General features: G+C 39.4%; 2 protein-coding genes across 6 annotated transcripts in view; one reads left to right on the plus strand and one right to left on the minus strand.

Annotated features, from left to right (window-relative positions):
• Window positions 1-22,873, plus strand: part of LOC129731486 (protein outspread) — a 272,875-nt gene that overhangs the window by 35,875 nt on the left and 214,127 nt on the right. The window lies entirely within an intron of this gene.
• LOC129731489 (uncharacterized) lies at window positions 7,745-8,889 on the minus strand. Its single transcript, XM_055691550.1, has 2 exons — window positions 7,882-8,889; window positions 7,745-7,790 (listed from the first exon to the last, which is right to left on the minus strand). Exon 1 carries the CDS (start codon window positions 8,835-8,837, stop codon window positions 8,163-8,165), a length of 675 nt encoding a protein of 224 aa, XP_055547525.1. The 5' UTR covers window positions 8,838-8,889; the 3' UTR covers window positions 7,745-7,790; window positions 7,882-8,162.

Genomic DNA, 22,873 nt, shown 5'->3' on the forward strand with positions numbered 1-22,873 from the left:
TCGTCAGAACCTGGTGATTTATATGGTGCAAACGAATTTATTGCCCATTCAACTCTCGCGTGAGTAAAAATACGACTTGCTAGATCTTGCGAATGCTCTCTGGTCATATTTTGCCCAGCTGCACCTACAATTTCATTGGGTTCATTGGAATTAATTATGCTGGTCGTTTCTGATCCAGTGTATGATTCCAACGAAGTCGCACTTTCGCTCACGACTGGTGAGGATCCTGGGAAGTGTACCTCCATCATTAGGTTCAAAGTTTCTGTGGCGGTGGAAGTGAAAGCTCCGCTGTTATATTTCAAAGTGCCTAAGCCATTAGAATGATCTTGTGAAAGAACTTTTTGTAACCTAGCAACCACTGGAGTACTCTCGATATTTTCGCATGTGTGCCTCCAGTTTTTACGTTTAGATTTCCTTATTTCTTTGTTGTACGTAGTAAGAGCTGTTCTATATGCATCCCACTGTGAGGTGCGCTTTGCGCGATTAAACTCTTTTCGTGCCTGCTTCCTTAGATTGTCTAGTCTGGTGTTCCACCATGGAACATCCCTGTTTGTTGATCGAATCCTGATCGAGCAACTGTTGTTATACGCTTGGATGATTCTATTTGTTACTCGAACAGAGACATTTTCAAGTTCTCTGTTTGTGGTTATAATATCATTTGGGAAGTTGCCTCCCGCTAATAGATAAGAATAGTATAGCCCCCAGTTCGTTTTTCTGGGGTCTCTAAAAGTTTCTTTGATAATGTCATTTGTTTTGTGTTCGAATAAAATATGTCTGTGATCGGATAAGGATACTTCATTGGAGACATGCCAATTATGTATTCTTTCCGAAAGGGTGTTACTGCAGAGTGTTAAATCTAAGACTTCTTGTCTTATGGAGTTCATGAAAGTGAAGTCAGTCCCTTTATTACAAGTATCTATATTATTTTTAGTTATGTATTCTAGTAGGCACTCACCTCTTTTGTTTATATCGTTGCTGCTCCATACTGTATGATGTGCATTTGCGTCGCAACCTATGATGAATGCTTTGTTCTGATTTTTACAGAATGACACGATTCCCGATTTACTAGGTCTATAATTCTGTCGACCGTAAGCAATAAGCAACCAATCCGAGGTCGATTTTTGTGTTTTAAAAAGGTTTGATAATTTTCAATAGTACACTCGCTTTTTACGCGGTTTTTTTCTACGCGGGTTTTTTCACGCGGCTATTTTTACGCTGATTCCGGAATTCACGCGTATTTTTACGCGGATTCCGGAATTTACGCGTTTTTTTACGCGGATTCCGGAATTCACGCGGATTCCGGAATTTACGCGGATTCCGCAGTTTACGCGGTATTTTTTTTCTTACGCGGTTTCCGGAAATTCTTCACTCGGATTGCGGAATTGGCGCGGTTTTTTTAGCGCGGATTACGGAATTTTCGCGGTTTTTTTACGCGGATTCCGGAATTTACGCGTTTTTTTTACACGGTTTCTGTTTACGGGGCACGTATCTCCCGCGTAAAAAAGCCACTTTAGTGTAGTTCGATAAATCTAATTGCAATTTGCTACATTTGGCCGTAGGCATAGGAGATTTTCCAATCGATAACTGCATGAACAAACCAAGCACAAGCACTGCAAGAACAAACAAGCACAAACCATTGAAACTAAGAATTTCCAATCGATTGCTGCTAGAACAAAAGCAAAACCATTGAAACATAGCAAGATTAAAAAGAAGGAATATGTCACAAAATATCAAAAATTTGGTCGCAGTAACGAAAATACCCAACACGTAAAAAAATGAACATGGCCACGCAAAACATGTCGAAAGCGTTATTACACAATAATGTCTAATGGTATTTATGTCTAATCTTTCGTGTTATGCTGTAATTATTTATAATTTTCGCCTCACTGGGTGAGGAAATTTAATCTGTAGTTCAAGATGATTTATATGCGGTATATACGTTAATAACCAAGAACTTTTGAAACGCGACACTACATCATCCAGTTTCTCTTTTTGTTTTCATTTCATAAGAGTTCTGCTCACTGTCTTTCCCTAACCCTGTCGGACACGACGCTGACAAATGATAGCCACTCCTTTGAAACACCAAAGTTTAGAGGCATCCCACAATTGTGTACGACCTTCAACCAGAACCAGTTCAGAAGCGGAGTTTTCACGGAATCAGATAAAGGAACCTGGGTCCGCAACTGGATGCTGGATGCCCGATTAGCCTAAAATATAAGAACAAGAATCGATAAGATTCTTTCGTGAAGGGCGTGTACGCAAACAACACCGGAGCTGCCGATCGTTCCAGCGCTGATGGGAACCAAAAACCGAAATGGGACGTGTAATCTCATAAAGCAATAATTGGAAATAAATGGGTAGAAAAAAAACTCCAATCGGTGCTTGAATACACGTGACGAAAGCGAGTTAGCTTTTGCTCTACGATTACCAGTGCGGAAGGCACTGCGCAAAGGGAAAACACAGTAAAAAGCGAGCACAGATTCTATAATTAATACTCAATCAAAAGACTTGTTTTTGGGCTTCTTTTTCTTGTTCGGCACCATCGAGCCATACTTTGGACAACTACAATTAGGAAAAACAGGTTTTGGCAGTTTTTGAAACAATGAAACATCTAACTAGCTCATCTAAGAACATATGTATACCTAGAGTTTTGTCTTTTGGTTTTAACAAAACCAGTTGTGTCGTTTTTTCACCTGTAGCTACGGAAAATAACCAATCTATTTGACCTAGTATTTAGATGTACCTGTTTCGCGCCATAGTTATTGTTCTGAATCCTCTGGCTTTAATAGTTTTCATTCAAACCAGATTGAAGCAAAGGAACTCCAACTTGTTAGATAAATTAGTGATGAAAAACATATCAGCGCCTCAGGCGTTCAGTTTATTACAAAGTCCGAAACCTATTCAGTAAATTTTCTTTTCACATTTTTTCTATGAGACAATAAAAGTATGTAAGATAGTATTCTGTAGATTCTCGTGTGCCGATAGTAGATATTCGTCCGTCAGATTCCGATGAATGCTTTAAGAGAACCATTGCAAATTGATTGAACATGCTCACGATCGATGCACAGGAGGCGGGAAATTCACGTTGCCATTTGCCATTACCGGAGTCCGTGGGTTTGCAACATTGTTGCCATATAACGAAACGTACCAAAAGACAAATTGGTTTAATTCACCCACGAGCGTGGACATGAGGAAGCGTCTGATTGTGGCTAGACCGAAGTCAGCGTTAACCTAGGCATGCAGGGAAGCATTGAAATGGTAAAAAGCAATTAATTTCCATGTAGTGCCCACTACTCTATCTATTTGCTTTTAAGACTAGAGCAGCAGCGAGTGAGGACTCCTGTTCGTAAAGGTAATTTACCGTTGATTTGATCTTTAAATCGCACCCGACTGGTGATAGGTAATGTTCACAATTATTTACCCTCGCGGATCGAATGGTTTATAGCCTCGGCCACTTTCTACTGCTTCATCAATAGTTTCCCACATTAGTCATCCAATTGCCAAAGCAGCACAAGCGACTTTTCCAACTGGATCCAATCTACCGATCGTGGCACAGAGGTGATAGTTAGAGCTAATGAATGACTAGATTGCTGCCATCAAATAATGCAATGTCCATTTGAAAGTTTTTTATATAACAGCTAACAACAATGACTAGCGGTGTAAGACTCCGCAGTAGGGTGGGGCTTATTTTGAGAAATGACTCCGGGATTCGTTTGCCCGGGTGAGAAATAGTTATTGGTGTTATGAAGACATATTAAAATTTTCAAATTACATTAACACATTACTCCGCAACCAAATTTTTTTAACTGTAAAACTGTTGAAGTTTACCTACCAGTTGAAAACAGATCGATGTTCCATCATAAATAGTGATTTAGCTTCGTGGGAAGGGGATTAGAGTTTTGTCGAATACCACCAAGTTAAGTGAAAATGTTCATTACTAGATTTGACTGTTTCTATACATAAAAGACCAATCAGAATTTTGGGCATATTTTCGGTGGGGTTCTGGTACCACTACTAATTACACTAACCAGATATTTATTCTTTCATTATGAATAATAACTATTTAACATCATTTTCCAACTTTCCATAGCACCCGAGCGAGCTGACGAATCGGCTGAGAAAATAGCTTGTAAAAAAACGGTTGTGTGTAGGTAAAACACATCGATGCGGTCCGAAATAGCGTTAAGAACAGATCGTTATGGATAATGTGTGATCTCATCGTAACAGGTACTCAAAAAAAAAAAAAATTAAGCAGAGAAAACCTATTTTTGCGTGAAACAAGGTTGAAGGTTGGGTGGCTCTAGTGGCACAAGTTTTGAAAGATAGCTTGGAACATAACTTTTCGAATGCATAACCTTTCGAACCTTGCAAAGTGCAAAACGCCAACAGAAAAACAAATGGCTCACATTGGTTTGATAAAAACAACGTTTTCAAGCATGTTTCAATATAAAACAATCGTGTAAACACGAGCTCTGTCATAATAAATCGCCTGCTTTTTCTACAGACCAAATGTTAAATTATAATTTTGACACCATAAACTGCATCTAGAAAACTCTCTCTCTCTCTCTCTCTCTCTCTCTCTCTCTCTCTCTCTCTCTCTCTCTCTCTCTCTCTCTGAAGATATTGAAACTTAATTGAAAATAAACACAAATGAACAAATGAAGGTGAAGGTGAAAGTGAAGAAGAATGTGATAAGAAAGAAGCAATGTAAAATAGTCAGTTTAAATTATTTTTTATTTTGCAGAAGTGTAGAAATTTTTTGATTGATCTACCTTGAAATGAGAATCGAATTTTGTTCTCCTCTTTTTTGCATACAAAAAACCACTTTGTTCAGCAAAGTTGTGGCACATTTTAAAATTAACAACTTTGTCGAAGACACCATACAGTCAGGACTTTTTTCGCGGATTTCTACGAGGTTTTTTTCCGCGGATTTTCGAATAAACGCGCTGCCGGTAACCGCAAGTCAGTCCCATCTGTAAAAATATGAAATCGAAAAAACAGCTTCGAAAGATATTTTATTCACGCACGGTTATCACTTATTTAAAATGAATTATTTTGACAATATTCATGCTAAAATGTAGTTTGTTTATTAGCCTGCACCAATTACGTTGTAAAAAACCACTGGAATCATTGATTTCATGATAAAAACATTGAGTGTGACTGACTTGCCGTTACATTCTACACCGAAGAGAAAAGTAATCGCAAGTCAGTCACATTGCCATGTTGATGCTATAGTGCGTGTTGACGTGTTGTTATTCGTTGCCGTGAAAAGCCGTCAATCCTTAGCAGTTCGGAAGTATATGTCCATGAAAACAGTTTGAAAAATGTCGGCGTTGGAAAATCTCATCACGGGTAGAAATATTTTCCCGTTTTCATGACCTTTCAGGTCATGAAATCATGAATGTTGTTTTCCAACAGAATCATGACCTATGACTCATGATATCATGATGTCAACCCCGAATATCATGAGCTATGAAAATCGTTTTTAAAAATGTGACTCATGGCTATTATAAGCGTAACACATCGCTGTCGCATGGACTCATAGAATCATGAGTTATGACTCATGATACCATGGGTTGGACTCTGAATATCATGAGCTACTCAGAGCGTTTTTATAAATACGACTCATGACTGCTAAAAACGTAACACATATCTGTCAAACTGTGCGCCGGTATATTCAGTGATTGCAAGTTTAGAAACCGTGATTAATACCGTAGGTGGACTAGCGTATTTCATGTGCAAAACAAGGTTTTCGCGAGTGAACGTGTTGTAAAACATAAGACGAGTTGCATAAATTTACTCAACACAATATTATCAAATGCGGTTGAAACTGAAAAAACTGTGGCAGAGAACAAACGATTGCTGCTAGAATTGATGGATAAGAAGCTGTTCGGCGAGTGTCATCTGCCTATTAATGATTTGTAACCAGTGCCCCGCGGTTTCTGCGATGCCTTTTGTCACATCGGCTAGCAATGTTGTGAAATTAACGGTCGTGCCCACAAGGATTTGTTCGCACAAGGGAAGGCAATGCTTATTTGTCCCGCCTGTAAAGATAAATTAGGCGGTAGAAGAATTCGTGCCGAAAAACTAAATAATGTGCCGGCTGTGCCAACCAATGCTGTTCAATTTAAACAGTTGTGTATGTACGTAATTCTGCAAGCCGCGGCAGTAACTCGATCGATTTGAATGATCTTTCGGTTGCATCTATCACCCCCGCTCCCCAATCAGTTAGGTGGTGGTTGTATTCGCTTCGCATGAACTGTAAACTGCAGATTGGTGAAATACCTGTGTGTTCTCCAACCAGGTTTTCTGACAAATTTCGCTAGCGGAAATTTGGAACTGTAAACTATCTTGACACATCACTGAAGTTGAGCATAATAAAGACTTGTTTTTTTTTTACGTAGAACTACATTTCTCAGGAAGATCGGCTACATAGGGGTGAAAATGGAAATATAAAAACGGAAAAGGGGACAAAATTTGTGTTTTTTTATGCTTATAAGCCGCTTAGTTTCCAACGCATTCCCGTCGTTTTTGTAGCAATCAATTGAAAATTATCCACGCATGAGCCCCCAAATACAGACAATTGTAATTTGATTATTTGAACTATTGTAGGTAGCGAACGGCTTCGGCAGTAGTTAAGATTGCTGCAGAAAACCTGCCGAAGCCTTTCGCTACCCTACTATTGAAAATTGTTATTGAAAAGTGTTAAAATAACAAAAAATAAAACAAAATTTATTTAAAAGTCTTGAAAAAGCAATCAGTTTACTAGTAAAGGATGGGTGCTAACTATGTAGCAGCGGGCAGCAGCGATAGCGAGTACCAGTAGCGGTAGTAGTAGCAGCGTCAGCGGTAAGTGTAACGATATTATCTTTTCTAGTAAAAAGCTGCTTATGTGCGGTAGCGACAATTCCTCCAGTGACAAACTGCCGTATTTTGGCAACACACAAATCAAAATCTGTCTGTCGTCAAATTTTTAGTCCGAAAACAGCTTTTAATGTCAGGAATAGCACAGAGATGGGATCAGCATCATATCCTAAATTGAATTAAAAAACTAATTGTCCTTTTAAGGATGAACTAAATAGTCAATTGAAGAGTTAAGATTTTGTCGTTCATACATTACACCTTAAACAAAATGTTGGTGTGCCTTGATATAGACGATTGTAAATTCGATATGATCTTCATGTCTCAGTACGAGTTCGAAATTTAAATGTGCACCAAGGAACAAACAACTGAGTGACCAACTTTTTTATAAGTAGATCCTGTTGATGTTTTCCACAATAATGCGAAGGAGCCCAGTTTAGAGCAATCATCAATGTCAAACATTAGTCAACATTACACAGTAAAAAATTCTGAATATCACACGTCACGTGAAATAGTTTCTCATTTGAATTTCTGTTGCTTTTGACGAAAACCACGATTTTAATTGAAAATTGTATGCAATATTATTTGAATTTCAGTTGCTTCTGACGTAAATAATGGTTTTGTTTGAAAATTACACGCAAAATCATTCAAATTTACGTGGAATGTTATGGAATTTTCTATCACAACCGATGGAGGCAATTCTTTACATGCGATTCGACATAAAGTTTTCTTACTGTGTAGTCCATTGTTGTAACACGGCAGACGAAATAGACACTGTTTTTCAGTTGCTTACTAAGCAGCTACAAAGCTGTAATTTATTTATTCGTTTTAGTTAAGGGTAGGGTAAGTATTTTAATTTATTTTTACATTTTCAGTGTTCTCCCAACAATTCTAGGTTCCGGTCTACCGAAGGTTACAACGTCGACAATCTATAGGTGTACAGGTAAGTATTATTTTCTTTTTCAGGTTAACTTTCTTAGTGTTAGCGGTAAGTAGATTTTTTAACTAAATAAACGGTACCTGCTAATCTTCGCACTACCTAAAACTTTACTTGCGTAATAGCACTTTAATGAATTTAGCAAATATCAATGAGAAAAAAATACGGAGGGTAAATTGGTTTCGTAAGATTATAAATTTTATGTTAAGCACGTTGTCACTCTACCAACTCTAGACTATATCTTTTTCTACATATATCTCTCTTCATTTCCAACTCTGAACTTCTTCTCTCTTTCTTATCTCTCCACTATCGGAAGTTTCTAAGCTGTCAATCTCTTATCAGAGGTACGACGTGTTTCACTCCACTATGATGGCACTATGGGCCCAGTAACATCCCCCGGCCCGTGAAACACTGTCGCATCCGCTTCGATACCTGCCGATGTTCCCTTATTGGTTTTAATATCTAGTACTGCCAGCTTCACTGCTGGTCTCGAAAACACTCCCCTGGCAGTTTGAACCTTCGCTTGTCGCACTTGACCATCTTTTCCCATGACGGTCTCCAAAACGCGTCCTTTTTCCCAACGGTTCCTTACAGCTTCATCCACTACCATAACTATGTCGCCTACCTCCAATGGTTTTACTCGGTCAAACCACTTGGTGCGTCGCGTTAGCATGGGCAAGTATTCACGCACCCATCTACGCCAGAATCCGTTGACCATATGCTGGGCAAGCTTCCAGCTGTCTCGTAGGGTATAACTTGTACCCGCCGGAAGGGTGACGGGCTGCTTTATTCCCTTGGAACCGTACAGTAAGAAATGGTTGGGTGTTAGGGCTTCGTCTTCCGGTCCTTCTAGTGGGACATAGGTGAGCGGTCGTGTGTTAACCACTGCCTCTGCTTCTAGCAGTATGGTTTCCAATACTTCGTCACTCGGGTATCGAGGAGTGTCAGAAATAACCTTTAAAGCAGCTTTCACGGATCTGACCATCCGCTCCCATGGACCACCCATGTGGGGGGCGGCAGGCACATTGAGAAACCACATCGTATCGGCGTTCGTGAATGTTGCTGCGCAGTCTGTGCCGATCTGCTTTATAGCCTGCTTCTCTTCTGTTAGCTGACGAGAGGCACCCACGAAGTTGGTGCCATTATCTGTATATACTTCAAGCGGAGCTCCGCGTCTAGCGATAAATCTCCGGAATGCCATTATGCAGGACTGACTCGACAAACTACTACACACTTCAAGGTGGATTGCGCGAATCGTTAGACAGGTGAAAAGACACACCCATCGTTTGACAGTGTTTCGACCGATTTTAACCTCGAGAGGCCCAAAATAGTCCACTCCAACGTAAGTGAATGGACGTATAAACGGAGTGAGTCGAATTTTCGGGAGCGGTGCCATTTGCGGAGAACTTGGAGCTGCCTTTTTTACCTTACAGTACTGACACAGACCGGCTACAGTCCGAATAGTAGTTCGCAGACGAGGAACAAAGTAACGTTGCCGAATTTCATTGTGAACTGTCTCGTCATTCCCATGAAGAAATTCACGATGATAATGATCTATTAGCAAAACCGTGACACGATGTTTTCTGGGAAGTATTGCTGGAAATCTAGCTGAATACGGGATGGTTGGAGCAGCTCCGGTTCGACTCCCAATCCGAACGACTTCATACTCATCGAGAAAGGGAACTAGTTTGTATATGCTACTAGCTTTTTCGACAGTGTTACCAGTACGCAGGTTTGCTATTTCGTCTGGATATGTTTGTGCTTGTACTTGACGAAGGATGGTCATCTCAGCCTTCTGAAGTTCCTCGCTTTGTAGAATCTCTGGCATACGTTGACCTTTCTTGAAGACTGTTACCGCCCGGTGTACGTAAGCCATTGCTCGAACCATACGCGACCATTTTGAGAAACGTTCTGGATCAAACAACTGTTCCACTATTTTGACGTTGTGTAGGTGTACAGCTCGCAATTCTTCAGACGTCGCTGTACTGTTTTTGAGCGGCTCTGGCCAGCGCTCTTCCGTGTCGTGTAGGAAATAGGAACCTTGAAACCACCGACTATTTGGATCGAAACATGGGCCTGAACCCCATTTTGTTGCTTCATCTGCTACATTTAGCTTCGACGGGATATGTCGCCACTCGTCCATACAACTAAGGGAGAGAATCTCTGCTACCCGGAACGCCACAAACTGGTGATAACGACGGCTATCAGAGCGTAGCCATGCGAGCACAGTTGCTGAGTCGGACCACAGGTACCTGCGTTGGATATTTAAAGATAAATCCGAGCACACATTTTGTGCTAGACGTGCGCCAATCATTGCTGCTTGAAGCTCTAGACGGGGAATTGAGAGTGGTTTTAGCGGAGCCACTTTCGTTTTAGCAGCTACTAATGCAGTTTTTATTTCATTTCCCATCCGAATTCTAAGGTATGCTACACAGGCATATGCTATTTCACTAGCATCCACTAGCACGTGCAGTTGTATGTCACTTGAAGCTGTCGAATCTGCACCGCCAAAGAAGCAACGTGGAACCCTCACTGAGCTTAGCTGATGAAGTAGCTCAATCCAACGGTACCACCGATCGCGCAAGTGTTCTGCTATCGGCTCGTCCCAGTTAGTTCCCGATCTCCAAACATCCTGCATCAGAACTTTTCCCTGTATGACATAGTGTGCGATCAGACCAAGTGGGTCAAACAGCTTCATGACGGTACGAAGAACTTGACGCTTAGTAGGCACCACTTTGGTGTCCACTAGCTCTCGAATTTCCGGCATACTAGTCGTGTCGAAGGTAAACGCATCAACGGATGGAATCCAGGTCATCCCAAGAACTCGTTCCGATTCTCCGTGACCATCCATCTTAAACGGTTTTGAGCGGTTTGCGTTAGACTCTCCTAGTCGAGAAAGTACTACAGGAGCGTTCGATAAGAATTTACCGATTTTAAATCCACCTGCTGCATGTATACTTTTCACCTTTTCTACCAGTTGCACTGCTTCGTCCACCGTATCAACGCTGTCCAAAAAATCATCAACGTAGTGGTTGTCAATTACAGCAGACGCCGCTCTCGGGTAAATGTTCTCGAACCGCCGTGCGTTGTAATTTTTAATATATTGGGCGGAACATGGGGAACAAGTCGCCCCAAACGTCGCAACGTCCATCACCCATATCTGCACGGCATCTTTGGGGTCATCTCTCCAGAGAAACCGTTGGAACTGTTTATCTTCATTGCGTATCCTGATTTGGTGAAACATTTCACATATGTCACCGAAGATGGCAATTTTCCTTTGCCTGAAACGAAGTAAAACGGCCGGCAACGAAGTAAGAAGATCTGGTCCTTTAAGAAGCATGTCGTTGAAAGATATTCCTCTGGTTTTCGCCGCGGCATCCCAGATGAGGCGTATTTTTTCAGGTTTCTTTGGGGTGGTTACTACACCTAGTGGTAGATACCAACTATGCGAAGGGTCTGTTGTCTCCAGTTCCACTTTGGTTGCTCGGTGTGCGTAATTTTTTCGTTCATAATCGGCGATTTGTTCCCTAACTTTTGTAGCCAGTACTGGTTCACGCGCTAGTCGTTTTTCTAGGCTATGGAATCGCTTTACTGCCATCGGAAGACTGTCTGGAAAACATGGGTTATCTGTTCGCCAAAGCAGCCCCGTTTCAAATTGATTTCCCTTCAGTACAGTCGTACTCTCTAAAATCTGTCACGCACGTTTGTCCACTTCTGCATCTAACTTTTTAGAAACTGAAGCTTCCTCAATCGCAAAAAAGCGCTTCATCGATTCGTGAAGCTTACTGTTGCTCATGGACTCTTCCGCATGGACGTGAAGTTGCTCGACGACGGTGTCCATCGGTGAGTTTCTGCCAAATAGGCACCAACCCAGTCTAGTCTTGGTAGCTATCGGGCCGCAACCGTCACCCTCGCGCACTTTGAGTGATGTCAGTAAGCGAGCGTGCTCTAAACCAATGATGATTTGGGGGCTCACGTTAGTGTAGCTTTCGATTGGAAGACCCCTCAAGTATGGAAAAACTTTGGAAAGATTGTTATAATCCAGTGTCTGGCTGGGTAGACCTAAATTCCGAACCGTTCTCACGTTCTCCAGTGCAAACGATGATTTCCACCCAGATCCACCTACTTTCAAGTGTACGCGCTCCGATTCCTTTTCGTGGCGATCTATTTTCCCTGTCCAGCTTAACCAGAGTGTTTCAGGTTTTCCCGAAAGCCCTAATTGTTTGGCTAACCCCGCTTCTAATAATGTCGAGGAAGAGCCATCATCGAGAAACGCGAAAGTTTTTATTTCAGTACCGTTTCCAAACAGCGTGACCGGGAGGTATCGAAAAAGTGTATAAGAAGCAGCGAAATGATGGTTCTGGTGAGCAACGGAACTATTGTTAGCCATACTAGTCCCAGCTTGCACTTCCAAAGCATTGCGAGAATAATGCAACAAGGGATGATGGCGAATACAACAACCGTCTATCCCACACTCTCGCTTCGACCGACATGCACCTTTCCAATGCGGTACCAAACAGGAGCGACAAAGCCTTTTTTGGTTAACAGCTTTCCACCGACCGTTTAGATCCAACGATTTAAATCCAAAACAAGCTAATATCAAATGTTTACTATCCCCACAGAAGCTACAGGTTTTGTCAGGTTTTCTCCCCTGATTTTCATCTACCTGCGTGACAGCCTCTACCGGTTCACCCGAATGCACGAAAAGTTTTTCATTGCGATTTTTCTCCTTTCTGGGGATATCAACTCGGGTATGTGATTCATCATTTGCCGTGAGATCCGTTGCAACATTGAATAAACCCTGCATGAATTCATTAAAGGTCACCAAGTTGACCTCGCCACGGGAAAGTTTGAAACACCCCCACTGCATTTGTAAAGATGTCGGTAATTTTTCAATCAACTCTTGAAGCAGGATTGGGTTTGATAGGTGGTTTGGTTGTTCGGCAATAATGACATGTTCAATTAAATTTTGTACGGCAAGTCCGTACTTAACGAGAGCTTTTAAATCGTTTCCCCTCAAAGGCGGAATATCCCGAACGTCTTTCAATAGAGAATTTATCAATAACTCCGGTCTCCCATACAATTTACGGAGAGTCTCTATGACATGTGGTACTGACGCCGGCATCAACAAGCGGCTACGCACCGACTCTCTCGCATGACCTTCCAGGCAACGTTGCAATCTAGCCATATTTTCGTCGTTGGAATAACCGCAAGCATTGGTAGAGTTTTTATAATTACTGTAGAACATGGGCCAATCCCGGGGATTTCCGGAAAACTTTGGCAAATCTCGCGACATAACTGAGCGAGCCGCCGCCTGCGCACTCGTTAATCCTACTGCTGGGATGGCGGATTGAATTTCCGATGTTGTTCGGACTGCAGAGACTATCGGCACCGTCGGCGTAGTATGGTTAAGAATAAGCCCAGAACTAGACTGTCCCATGTATGGGGACGTCATTATCGTTGTCGACGGGTATAATGGTTGGTTTACTGATTCCACCCAGGGAATAGTGCTCGGACAACTAAATGGAACAAGCGGGACGGGATGCGAATGACTGTGTGTTGAAATGGCACTGACTGGTGGCAAAAAGGACCGATTGGCTACACTATAAGCCAACATCGGAACGTTTGATCGCAAATAATCGGCAACCGTTACATTTGATTGTGTGGGAATATTCGGAATGATCTGTGTCGGGGCGGACTGCATGCTGTATGGAGTGGATCCGAAATTATGGCAACTCGTATTAGTCGTGGTGAAAACGTCATACGAGCTCGTAACGCTTGCAACAGCTGACGAATATACCGGCACGGTACTCAGATTTTGGATCTGCGACTGAGTTACTACCTTAGCGATACCACCGTTTGTTATTGATGAGATGACACCACTCTTATAGGGGATACTAACATTAGTTTGTACACTAGTCGGAACTAACAGCGGGGTAGAGGTTTTTTGTTCTGATTGACTCGTAAGTACCTTACTGATATCGTTCGAAAATTCTGTTTTCGGACCAGCTGATCCCGTGGTCGACCGCTGACAAGACGTAGTAGCTACTTCGCCACTATTTACTTTCGCCCCAGCTTCTCTCTCCAACCACTTCTGCAGCCTTTCCTGATTGGCCCTCGAACTGACACCGCTCCGACTGCAAGCAGCGTCGGTTCCTTCTTCCATCTCCATCAATAGAGAGAACTTACGTTTAAGATACTCTTCCTCTTCTTCGATCCGCTTACGTTGCAGATCGCGCTGCGCTTCCAAAAGGTTTAAGCTTAATTGTAGTCTAGCTTGCGACCTTTTACTACCTTTGCTTACAGATGACTCATTGAAGGATAAAACGGACTTAGTGTTGCTCCGTTGATCCTCAGCGCGGGCACTGCAACGACGACACATCCAGCTGCATTCTGGCTCAGCAATCGAGTCCGTAACTCCTGCACATTCATAGTGCTCCCAGCGCTCACATTTGTCACAGCACACCATATCATCGGCAGAATCGTTTCGTGTGCAACTCGCACAATTTCGTTGATTTTTCTGCTTTTCCCCTCCTAGAGACATCTTCGGTTGTACTTCGATTTTCCTCCTACTCAGAGATGAAAATCTTTGTAGAATGTTGTAACACGGCAGACGAAATAGACACTGTTTTTCAGTTGCTTACTAAGCAGCTACAAAGCTGTAATTTATTTATTCGTTTTAGTTAAGGGTAGGGTAAGTATTTTAATTTATTTTTACATTTTCAGTGTTCTCCCAACAATTCTAGGTTCCGGTCTACCGAAGGTTACAACGTCGACAATCTATAGGTGTACAGGTAAGTATTATTTTCTTTTTCAGGTTAACTTTCTTAGTGTTAGCGGTAAGTAGATTTTTTAACTAAATAAACGGTACCTGCTAATCTTCGCACTACCTAAAACTTTACTTGCGTAATAGCACTTTAATGAATTTAGCAAATATCAATGAGAAAAAAATACGGAGGGTAAATTGGTTTCGTAAGATTATAAATTTTATGTTAAGCACGTTGTCACTCTACCAACTCTAGACTATATCTTTTTCTACATATATCTCTCTTCATTTCCAACTCTGAACTTCTTCTCTCTTTCTTATCTCTCCACTATCGGAAGTTTCTAAGCTGTCAATCTCTTATCAGAGGTACGACGTGTTTCACTCCACTATGATGGCACTATGGGCCCAGTAACATCCATGATGTTCAACATATTGCTTTCTGAGAGAATTTGAGGCGATATTTTGACGACAACTTATAAACATTTAAGTATCTGACAGGAACAGCTTTTACTACATTCACACAGTTTACCTAACTATAATCGATCCGCTGCATCACGCCACGCCATTCCGATGCGTCTTGAAACAATTATTTTTGGCTGATCGTGCTCGCGAGTAGGGGAGTGCACGCGAATAAGACCGTAAATAGGAGTGTGTGTCCATGGTTTCGGGAGCGAAGAAAACTCGCAAGCGTCAACACTCGGTGGTGTGAAATGAAGGAAGTGTGAAAGAACGAGAGACAGTTTGAATGGTGGAGGTACTCCATTGTGTGTGTGATTTCGGTAGCGGTGAGAACACTACTTGGAGTATCGCATGCTTGTTTAGAGCGAGTTTAGCAACACTGGAGCATACAACCATAAACCATTTGTAGTTAAAAAAAACTTTAAAACAAGTTGTTTTCCTTGTTTTGTGTTGCAAAATATTTTTTTTTTTGTGTATACTTTTATCGGTAAGATAAAACTGTTATCTGCAACTATTCTGAAGAAGTCACACCGATTAAACAAACCGTTCTGTCTTTAAAAATATTTTTTAACCATCCATAAGGCAATCCACGGGTGACGTTTCACTGCTTGTACGTTTGTTATTGTTTTTTCAAGTTGCAAAACCAAAACACAACCTAACACAAAATCTTTTAATGCCGGAACAAAAAATCTAAAGTGATATTTTATTATTGGGTAAAGGATTGTCACTAACCATACTGGAGCAACCGATCGTTTGCACGACAGTGCTTTTCGATCCGGGTTGCATCCAAGTTGCGACCGTTCGAACATACCTAAGGCTGTCAAAAGTTGAAAACTAACTGAAATCAGCTGACCGCACCTGTCTCGTCGATTGCCTTAGCTACATCCATAAATTACGTAACGCTAAAAACCCAATTTTTGGACTCCCACCCTCTCATATGTAACGAAAAGTAACGCCAAAACCTACCCCCCATAAAAATTACGTAACGCTGTAGAAGAATATGCCAAATAAAAATGCTCATGGAAAGTCTCCCCATGGATTTTTTGTTACGTAACGCTGATCTTACCTCCCCCTTCCCTATATAACAAATCATAATGCCAAAAAATATATCCCCCCTCCCTCCTATAGGTATTACGTTATTTATGGATGCCGCCAAATTATTCGTGACCAAAAACAAAAAAATAATAATAGCACAAAATGACATCTTCAGCCCATAAGAACATCTATGCAAAGTGCAAATGCTATGCTATGCAAATGACATTTAAAAAAATAGATGAGAAACATTTTGTGGTTTCTAATGCCATCGATAAAGATTTACAGTACTTTTTTCAGAAAAAATAAAATCCGTTAGGAAAAACGATCAAAAATGGTTGAAATGTTATTATAAATTGATTAGGGTATCGAACGTCTTTGGCAGGTTTTTGCATAATACTGCTGCAGAAAAGCTGCCAAAGAAAACTTATTAATTTATGTTTTACTTTGTTTTGCCGTGCAAATCATAAAAGCACTGACTGTCGAACTTGTTACTACAAACGCAAATCCTCAAACCCGTAACGGTTTGGCATCTAAGACCGTGAACAAAATCTGATCTTTTACGATTTTTAGTTTTAAGTTGAAAAATTATAATTTCAATAATTCATAATCATGAATCAAATTACAACTTATCAGAGTGATGAATCCAATTCAAAGTTTATGAACTTTATCCTAAGTTTAATGAATTTTTATTGTAGTTTCGTGAAATAAATTACTGACTTCATAAACCAAAACACGAATTTAAATATAATGTCTAATTTCATTCGTGGAACGCTAGATCACATGAATTATATTTTCAGTTTCGTGATCGATAAATCATGACATTAAGATTTAATGAACCAAAGTGAAGTTTCATAAATTTAATGTACACCCAGTCCGCACAAATGACATGTTGGTGACCTTTAAGAGAAGATTAATATTCGTATTAGGAATATGTTCTGTAAATGGTCAGGAATGCTGAAAAAGCGTCGAAATGGCGGGGCTTAGAGCCTTATACAATTTTCTGCATTTACATGTTTTCAACTGTTTGATATTTATAGGAGAAACCAGAAACGTTTCTAATTTCGTTTTAAGTTGTCATCGCGAGTCGTATTTTTATCAACACATTCATGAATATTTTTCGTGACAAAGTCCTAAAATAAAATATACTGTTCGTGACCAACTCCCGAACATTGCTATTTAATTTTTTTTATTTCGCCGATAAAATTTAGAAATGATTGAAAGTGTACATATTTGCAATAACATAGAGCAAGTTGAATTTGCGATGAATGCCAAAAGCTATTTTCAAATGCCATCCCATTTTCATGGAGAAAATATGTCGCCTACCCCTTAAAATTTTCGCGCGCCTCCCCAAAAATTAGGTTTTAGATACTATTCGTAAAATTATAAATATTTTAGAAACACTAAAAATGAAATTTATCGTTTTTTTAAGCGTCTGTCTGTTAATGGATCACTCTTGTTGTAATTTTGTTACAAAATATATGAAAATTATCAAGGAAAACTTCTAAATCATATTATGGTTTAATTTTATAATATATGTACTACTTTCGTCAAGCATTGCCTCCAGCCTCCAGCCAACAAACTTTAGGTGCTCGTCACCAATTCTTGGTGACTTTCGTAAAAAAGATGCATTCCTCTAAATAACGGTTATGGATCATTTCTTTATTCTTCAATAAACATCAATTAATACGGGGACTCTTTTGAGACTAATCGAACGTTAGTTTCAAGAAATATGTGACCTTATTGATTTCAACTAATCTTTTCGAAGCTACTTGATTAAAAAGGATAGTTACTAAAATTCCGCGAAATTTCTGAAAAGACCTCATATTCATAACAACATTTGACATATTCTTTACAAAAGTCACGGTGACTAATAAGTAACATTTGTTGATTGAAGCCCGATGTTCACTTTTTCTGATATTTATTTAAACTAGAAGAGATGATTACCAAAATCACTGCGACAATGTTAATAACATATAAGTTTTTTTCAAAAGGTCACAAACTCTATTGAACAAAACTTTTGACAAATATGCTCTCACAGAAGTCACAGTGACTAACAGGGGAAACTATTCCTATGAAGGTCACCATGAAGTTATCAGAAAAATTTAAATGTACCTTTTAATGAGTTAGTGACTATTCTAAGACAACATACCATTTGTACTTCAAATTATCACCGTGACTACTTAATGGAAAAATAATTTCGTTCACAAGTGGAATAATTTCGCCTGTGACCCCTTAGAGAAGAATAAATAAATTTTAGTTCAATTATCACAGAGACAAAATAAAAGAAAAATTTGTTTTATGATCATAGCGCTACTGTCTTTTGTAAGAAAACTAACAAAAGTTTTTCTATAAAAAGTAATGGTTACTCGCGTACAAAAACTATTTCCATATTATTTTTAAAACATTCGGGGGACAATTGTAAGAAAAAAGTCTTATTTTATTTGTGACTCTCGTGCGGATTGGGCAATTTCGGGAATCGGATCGCACAAATCATGATTTCATGAAACTAGCCCAATCAATCATGAGTTCAATTCATGGTTTCCTAAACCAAAGCAAGGTTTTATAAATCGAACACCCGATTTCATGAGTCAAATGCTATATGTCCTGACTCGCAACTTATGATTTCATAAATCAAAATCATGGTTCCAGTAGCCAAAGCAAGAATTCATAAATCGAACACCCGATTCCTGGAGTCAAATGCTAAATTGCATGACTCGTAACTCATGATTTTACGAGTTCAGCTCAAAATTTCATGGGTTAGAATAAGCCAAAGCAAAAATTCATAAATCAAACATTCGATTCCCGGAGCCAAATGCTATATTTTATGACTCGCATTTCATGATTTCATAAATCACAATCATGGTTCCATGAGTCAAAGGGAGATTTCATAAATTGGACGCCCGATTTCATGAGTCAAATGAGTCAAATTTCATGACCCATAAATCATGGTTTCAATCCAAATTGCTCATGATGTCAGCAAAACAATAACGCACGGGGTGCGTTATGAACAATTGGCTCATGATTCCATGAGTCTTTACTCATGGTGTATATTCATACCATGAAAATACATCCAAATCATGAAATCATGAGTCATTTTGTCCGTTTTCGAGATTTTATTTCTACCCGTGCATGATGTACGGAACCGATGAAAACCGATCACCTTTGGAGATATCTTGGAACGATTCCCTGGATTCTGATGGAAGTTTTTTCGATACTGAAGATTTCCCGGATAGATCCACGAAGAAGCGAACCATGAAAAAATGGATTTGAATTCGTATTAGCAGGAAATTGCGGCATAGAAATTTTTCACCGATTCAAACTAAAAATAATCCCAATAATTGATAATTGTTTTTAGATAACTTATTTTTATACAAACGGTCATATCAAATTTCTCTTCTCCACTCCCCATCCATTTTATTGTACCTATTATGCATGTTTTTTTTTCTAAATTGTGACTGACTTTCGGTTATTTGCCCTCTGAGACTGACTTGCGGTTACTTTTCATAATGGGACAATTCGACTTGGTATCGATTTCCACTTTTGTTGAACAAACCACTATTTTTTATCGGTACATGTAAAAATACACTCAAAGACATGCCAAAATCCGATGTTAACTAAAAATCGACAAAATTACAGATGGGACTGACTTGCGGTTACCGGCAGCGCGGATTTATGAATAACGCGAATTTTTTACGCTATACCGCGTTTTATTGTACCTATTATGCATGTTTTTTTTTTCTAAATTGTGACTGACTTTCGGTTATTTGCCCTCTGAGACTGACTTGCGGTTACTTTTCATAATGGGACAATTCGACTTGGTATCGATTTCCACTTTTGTTGAACAAACCACTATTTTCTATCGGTACATGTAAAAATACACTCAAAGACATGCCAAAATCCGATGTTAGCTAAAAATCGACAAAATTACAGATGGGACTGACTTGCGGTTACCGGCAGCGCGGATTTATGAATAACGCGAATTTTTTACGCTATACCGCGTTTTATTGTACCTATTATGCATGTTTTTTTTTCTAAATTGTGACTGACTTTCGGTTATTTGCCCTCTGAGACTGACTTGCGGTTACTTTTCATAATGGGACAATTCGACTTGGTATCGATTTCCACTTTTGTTGAACAAACCACTATTTTTTATTGGTACATGTAAAAATACACTCAAAGAAATGCCAAAATCCGATGTTAACTAAAAATCGACAAAATTACAGATGGGACTGACTTGCGGTTACCGGCAGCGCGGATTTATGAATAACGCGAATTTTTTACGCTATACCGCGTCGCGTAAATTTAAAAATTTTACCGCGGGTTGGGAACTAAAAACGACTAAGTGTTTATTGAGTGAAAATTTAGTCATAAAAACCCTCGCCCTCCGAAGGATCCGGAAAGACCGCCGAACCGTTCTCTAAAGGCTTTCTTGGTGGTTTACTTTACGCGGATTATTTTATTGCCGCGTTTTTTACGCGGATTTTTGAATTAACACGGTTTTTTGCACGAATTTTCGAATTGAAGCGGTTTTTACGCCGGTTATTAATTTACCGCGGTTTTTTACGATGTATGTATTCCCGCGTATTCAATATGACTTTTTAAAAAGATTTTCAGCAATTTTTGAATTTTCTACAATGTTGTTTACTATAAAAAACACAATTTTACCAAAAAATTTTATATTAAAATAGAATTTCGTAACGCAGTTGGTCTTATTTATATGGTATCCTCTAGGATTGGTCGATCTTCGATCGATCTCCTTTGCTTCGTTCTTCTAATTTTTTGAATCGATTTTTCCGCTTCGAAAAGAAGACGAAAAGATTGTTTTTTTTTTCGATTCGATCTTTTCGATCTCTTGAAAATTTTAATTTTTCTCAGCGTGCAGCAGTTTTTCGGCTGAAAATGTCTTCTTGGGCCATGGAACAATGCGGACAATCATTTCTAATGTCTTTTAATTTTTCTCAGCGTGCAGCAGTTTTTCGGCTGAAAATGTCTTCTTGGGCCATGGAACAATGCGGACAATCATTTCTAATGTCTTTCGCTTATTGACAGAGATCTACGTTACAATCCAAAAGTACGTGTTTTCGGTGCTGCTAACACAAACAAATGTCTCTTTTTTCCTCACCTGTATATATCTTATTGACCTTGTATAACATTCCACAAACAAATGAGCGAAATTGTGACGTTTTGCCCTTCTTATTCACGGGATATCCTTTGTTTATACTTGTTGAAATTCCGTTCCATTTTTTGAAATTCTGCTGTGCGTTACTGTTAAAGTTATTTTTTATTGAAACTACGTTGAATGGAATATTGATTTGTAGAAAGTAAAGCACTTTTGATAATCAAATTTTATAACGAAATGTTGTTTGCAGGTATTCGTTATAGTTACGGGGGATTTTTATCACCAATTGGTAAATTTGTATTGTGCCTAGTATCTCAGAGGAAATACGAATTTTTCATACCAGAAAATCGCAAGTCTTGATTCCAATCCCAACAGCTCCAATATCCAACAGCTCGAAAATACCTCAGCAAGGTTGTAATATCTGTACCATTCGAGAGGCTGTTTTCCAGAACTGGTGCAACCACAATCGACGGTGTTATAACATTACAAATTTCAGTTACAACCAGTTAGTATAAATTTCACATCGCCGCGAAACTTTGCTTGGAAAAATCGATCCAGCAGTGATCGAACCTACAACAATATCACACGCTAGCCTGGGGGGCTAATGCGGTCTCGATCAACTAGATTAGTTGAGAGAATTCGTTATCGATATTGTTTTCGGCACATTTTGCATGTGTAGGATAAGTACAACGATACACCGTGCCCCAGTGAGTCGAGAAAATTTTCAGCTCGAAAAGATCCTCGACATGATCGGGAATCGAACCCGATATCACAACCGTGTGGGAGAGCTAGACGACCGACATCGCTTACCACAGAACTACGGTGATCGAACCTGTGGCTCCGATTTTTTAGGTGAATCCGTCTTCGTACGGGCTGACTGAACCGATCCTAGAGATCGCCCAATCCTAGTTCCCTCCGTTTCTGAGGTATACAGTAATCACCATCATTTTAAATCGTTCTAAATCGATAAAATAATCAGTGACATGTATTTATTTTACATGAAAATGTTCGTAGATGCCGAAGGGATTTATTTATGAATATGCCAAGGTTTTCTTAATACTAAAAAATGTGATACTGTTTTCAAAATAACGTTGAATATATTAAAAATCATAACTTTATATGTTTAATTCACCTAAAACTCAAAGTGACATGTGATTTTTTTAAAATCTTTGAATATCTGAAATACAATAATATCAGATATATAACATCTGATAGCTAAAAATTTACACTTAATCATGATATGAAGCGATGATATATGGATTTTGTTACATTAAAATGTTCGTGGTGTTCATAAAATACTTTTGACTGGATGTATTTGTAATCAGTCAAAAGAATTCACAAAACTACGAAAAATGCTTAATTTGCTTGTTAAATCAAAATCTAAAGTGATGACATATGTTGTTAAGAAAAAAAGGCAGAACCATAATTTGTTACGCTTACTTTGCCTTTAAATCAAAATATAGAGGCCAGAAATCATCCCCATGAGCCATTTTGAATTTCAAGATGGCGATTTCCGGTTTCTGTAAAATAACCTGGAAAATGGTGTTTGTCCAATATCTCTTCAATACAAACGTAATTTCGAAATCCAAAATGGCTACATCTGGTCTCTGCGAAGAAAGCTTAATGGACAAATTTTACCCAGTATGAGTATTTGCAGAACCGAGATGGTTTACAAATTGAAAACCGGCTCCAGACG

This window comes from Wyeomyia smithii, chromosome 3, assembly GCF_029784165.1.
Source record: "Wyeomyia smithii strain HCP4-BCI-WySm-NY-G18 chromosome 3, ASM2978416v1, whole genome shotgun sequence".
NCBI lineage: Eukaryota > Metazoa > Arthropoda > Insecta > Diptera > Culicidae > Wyeomyia > Wyeomyia smithii.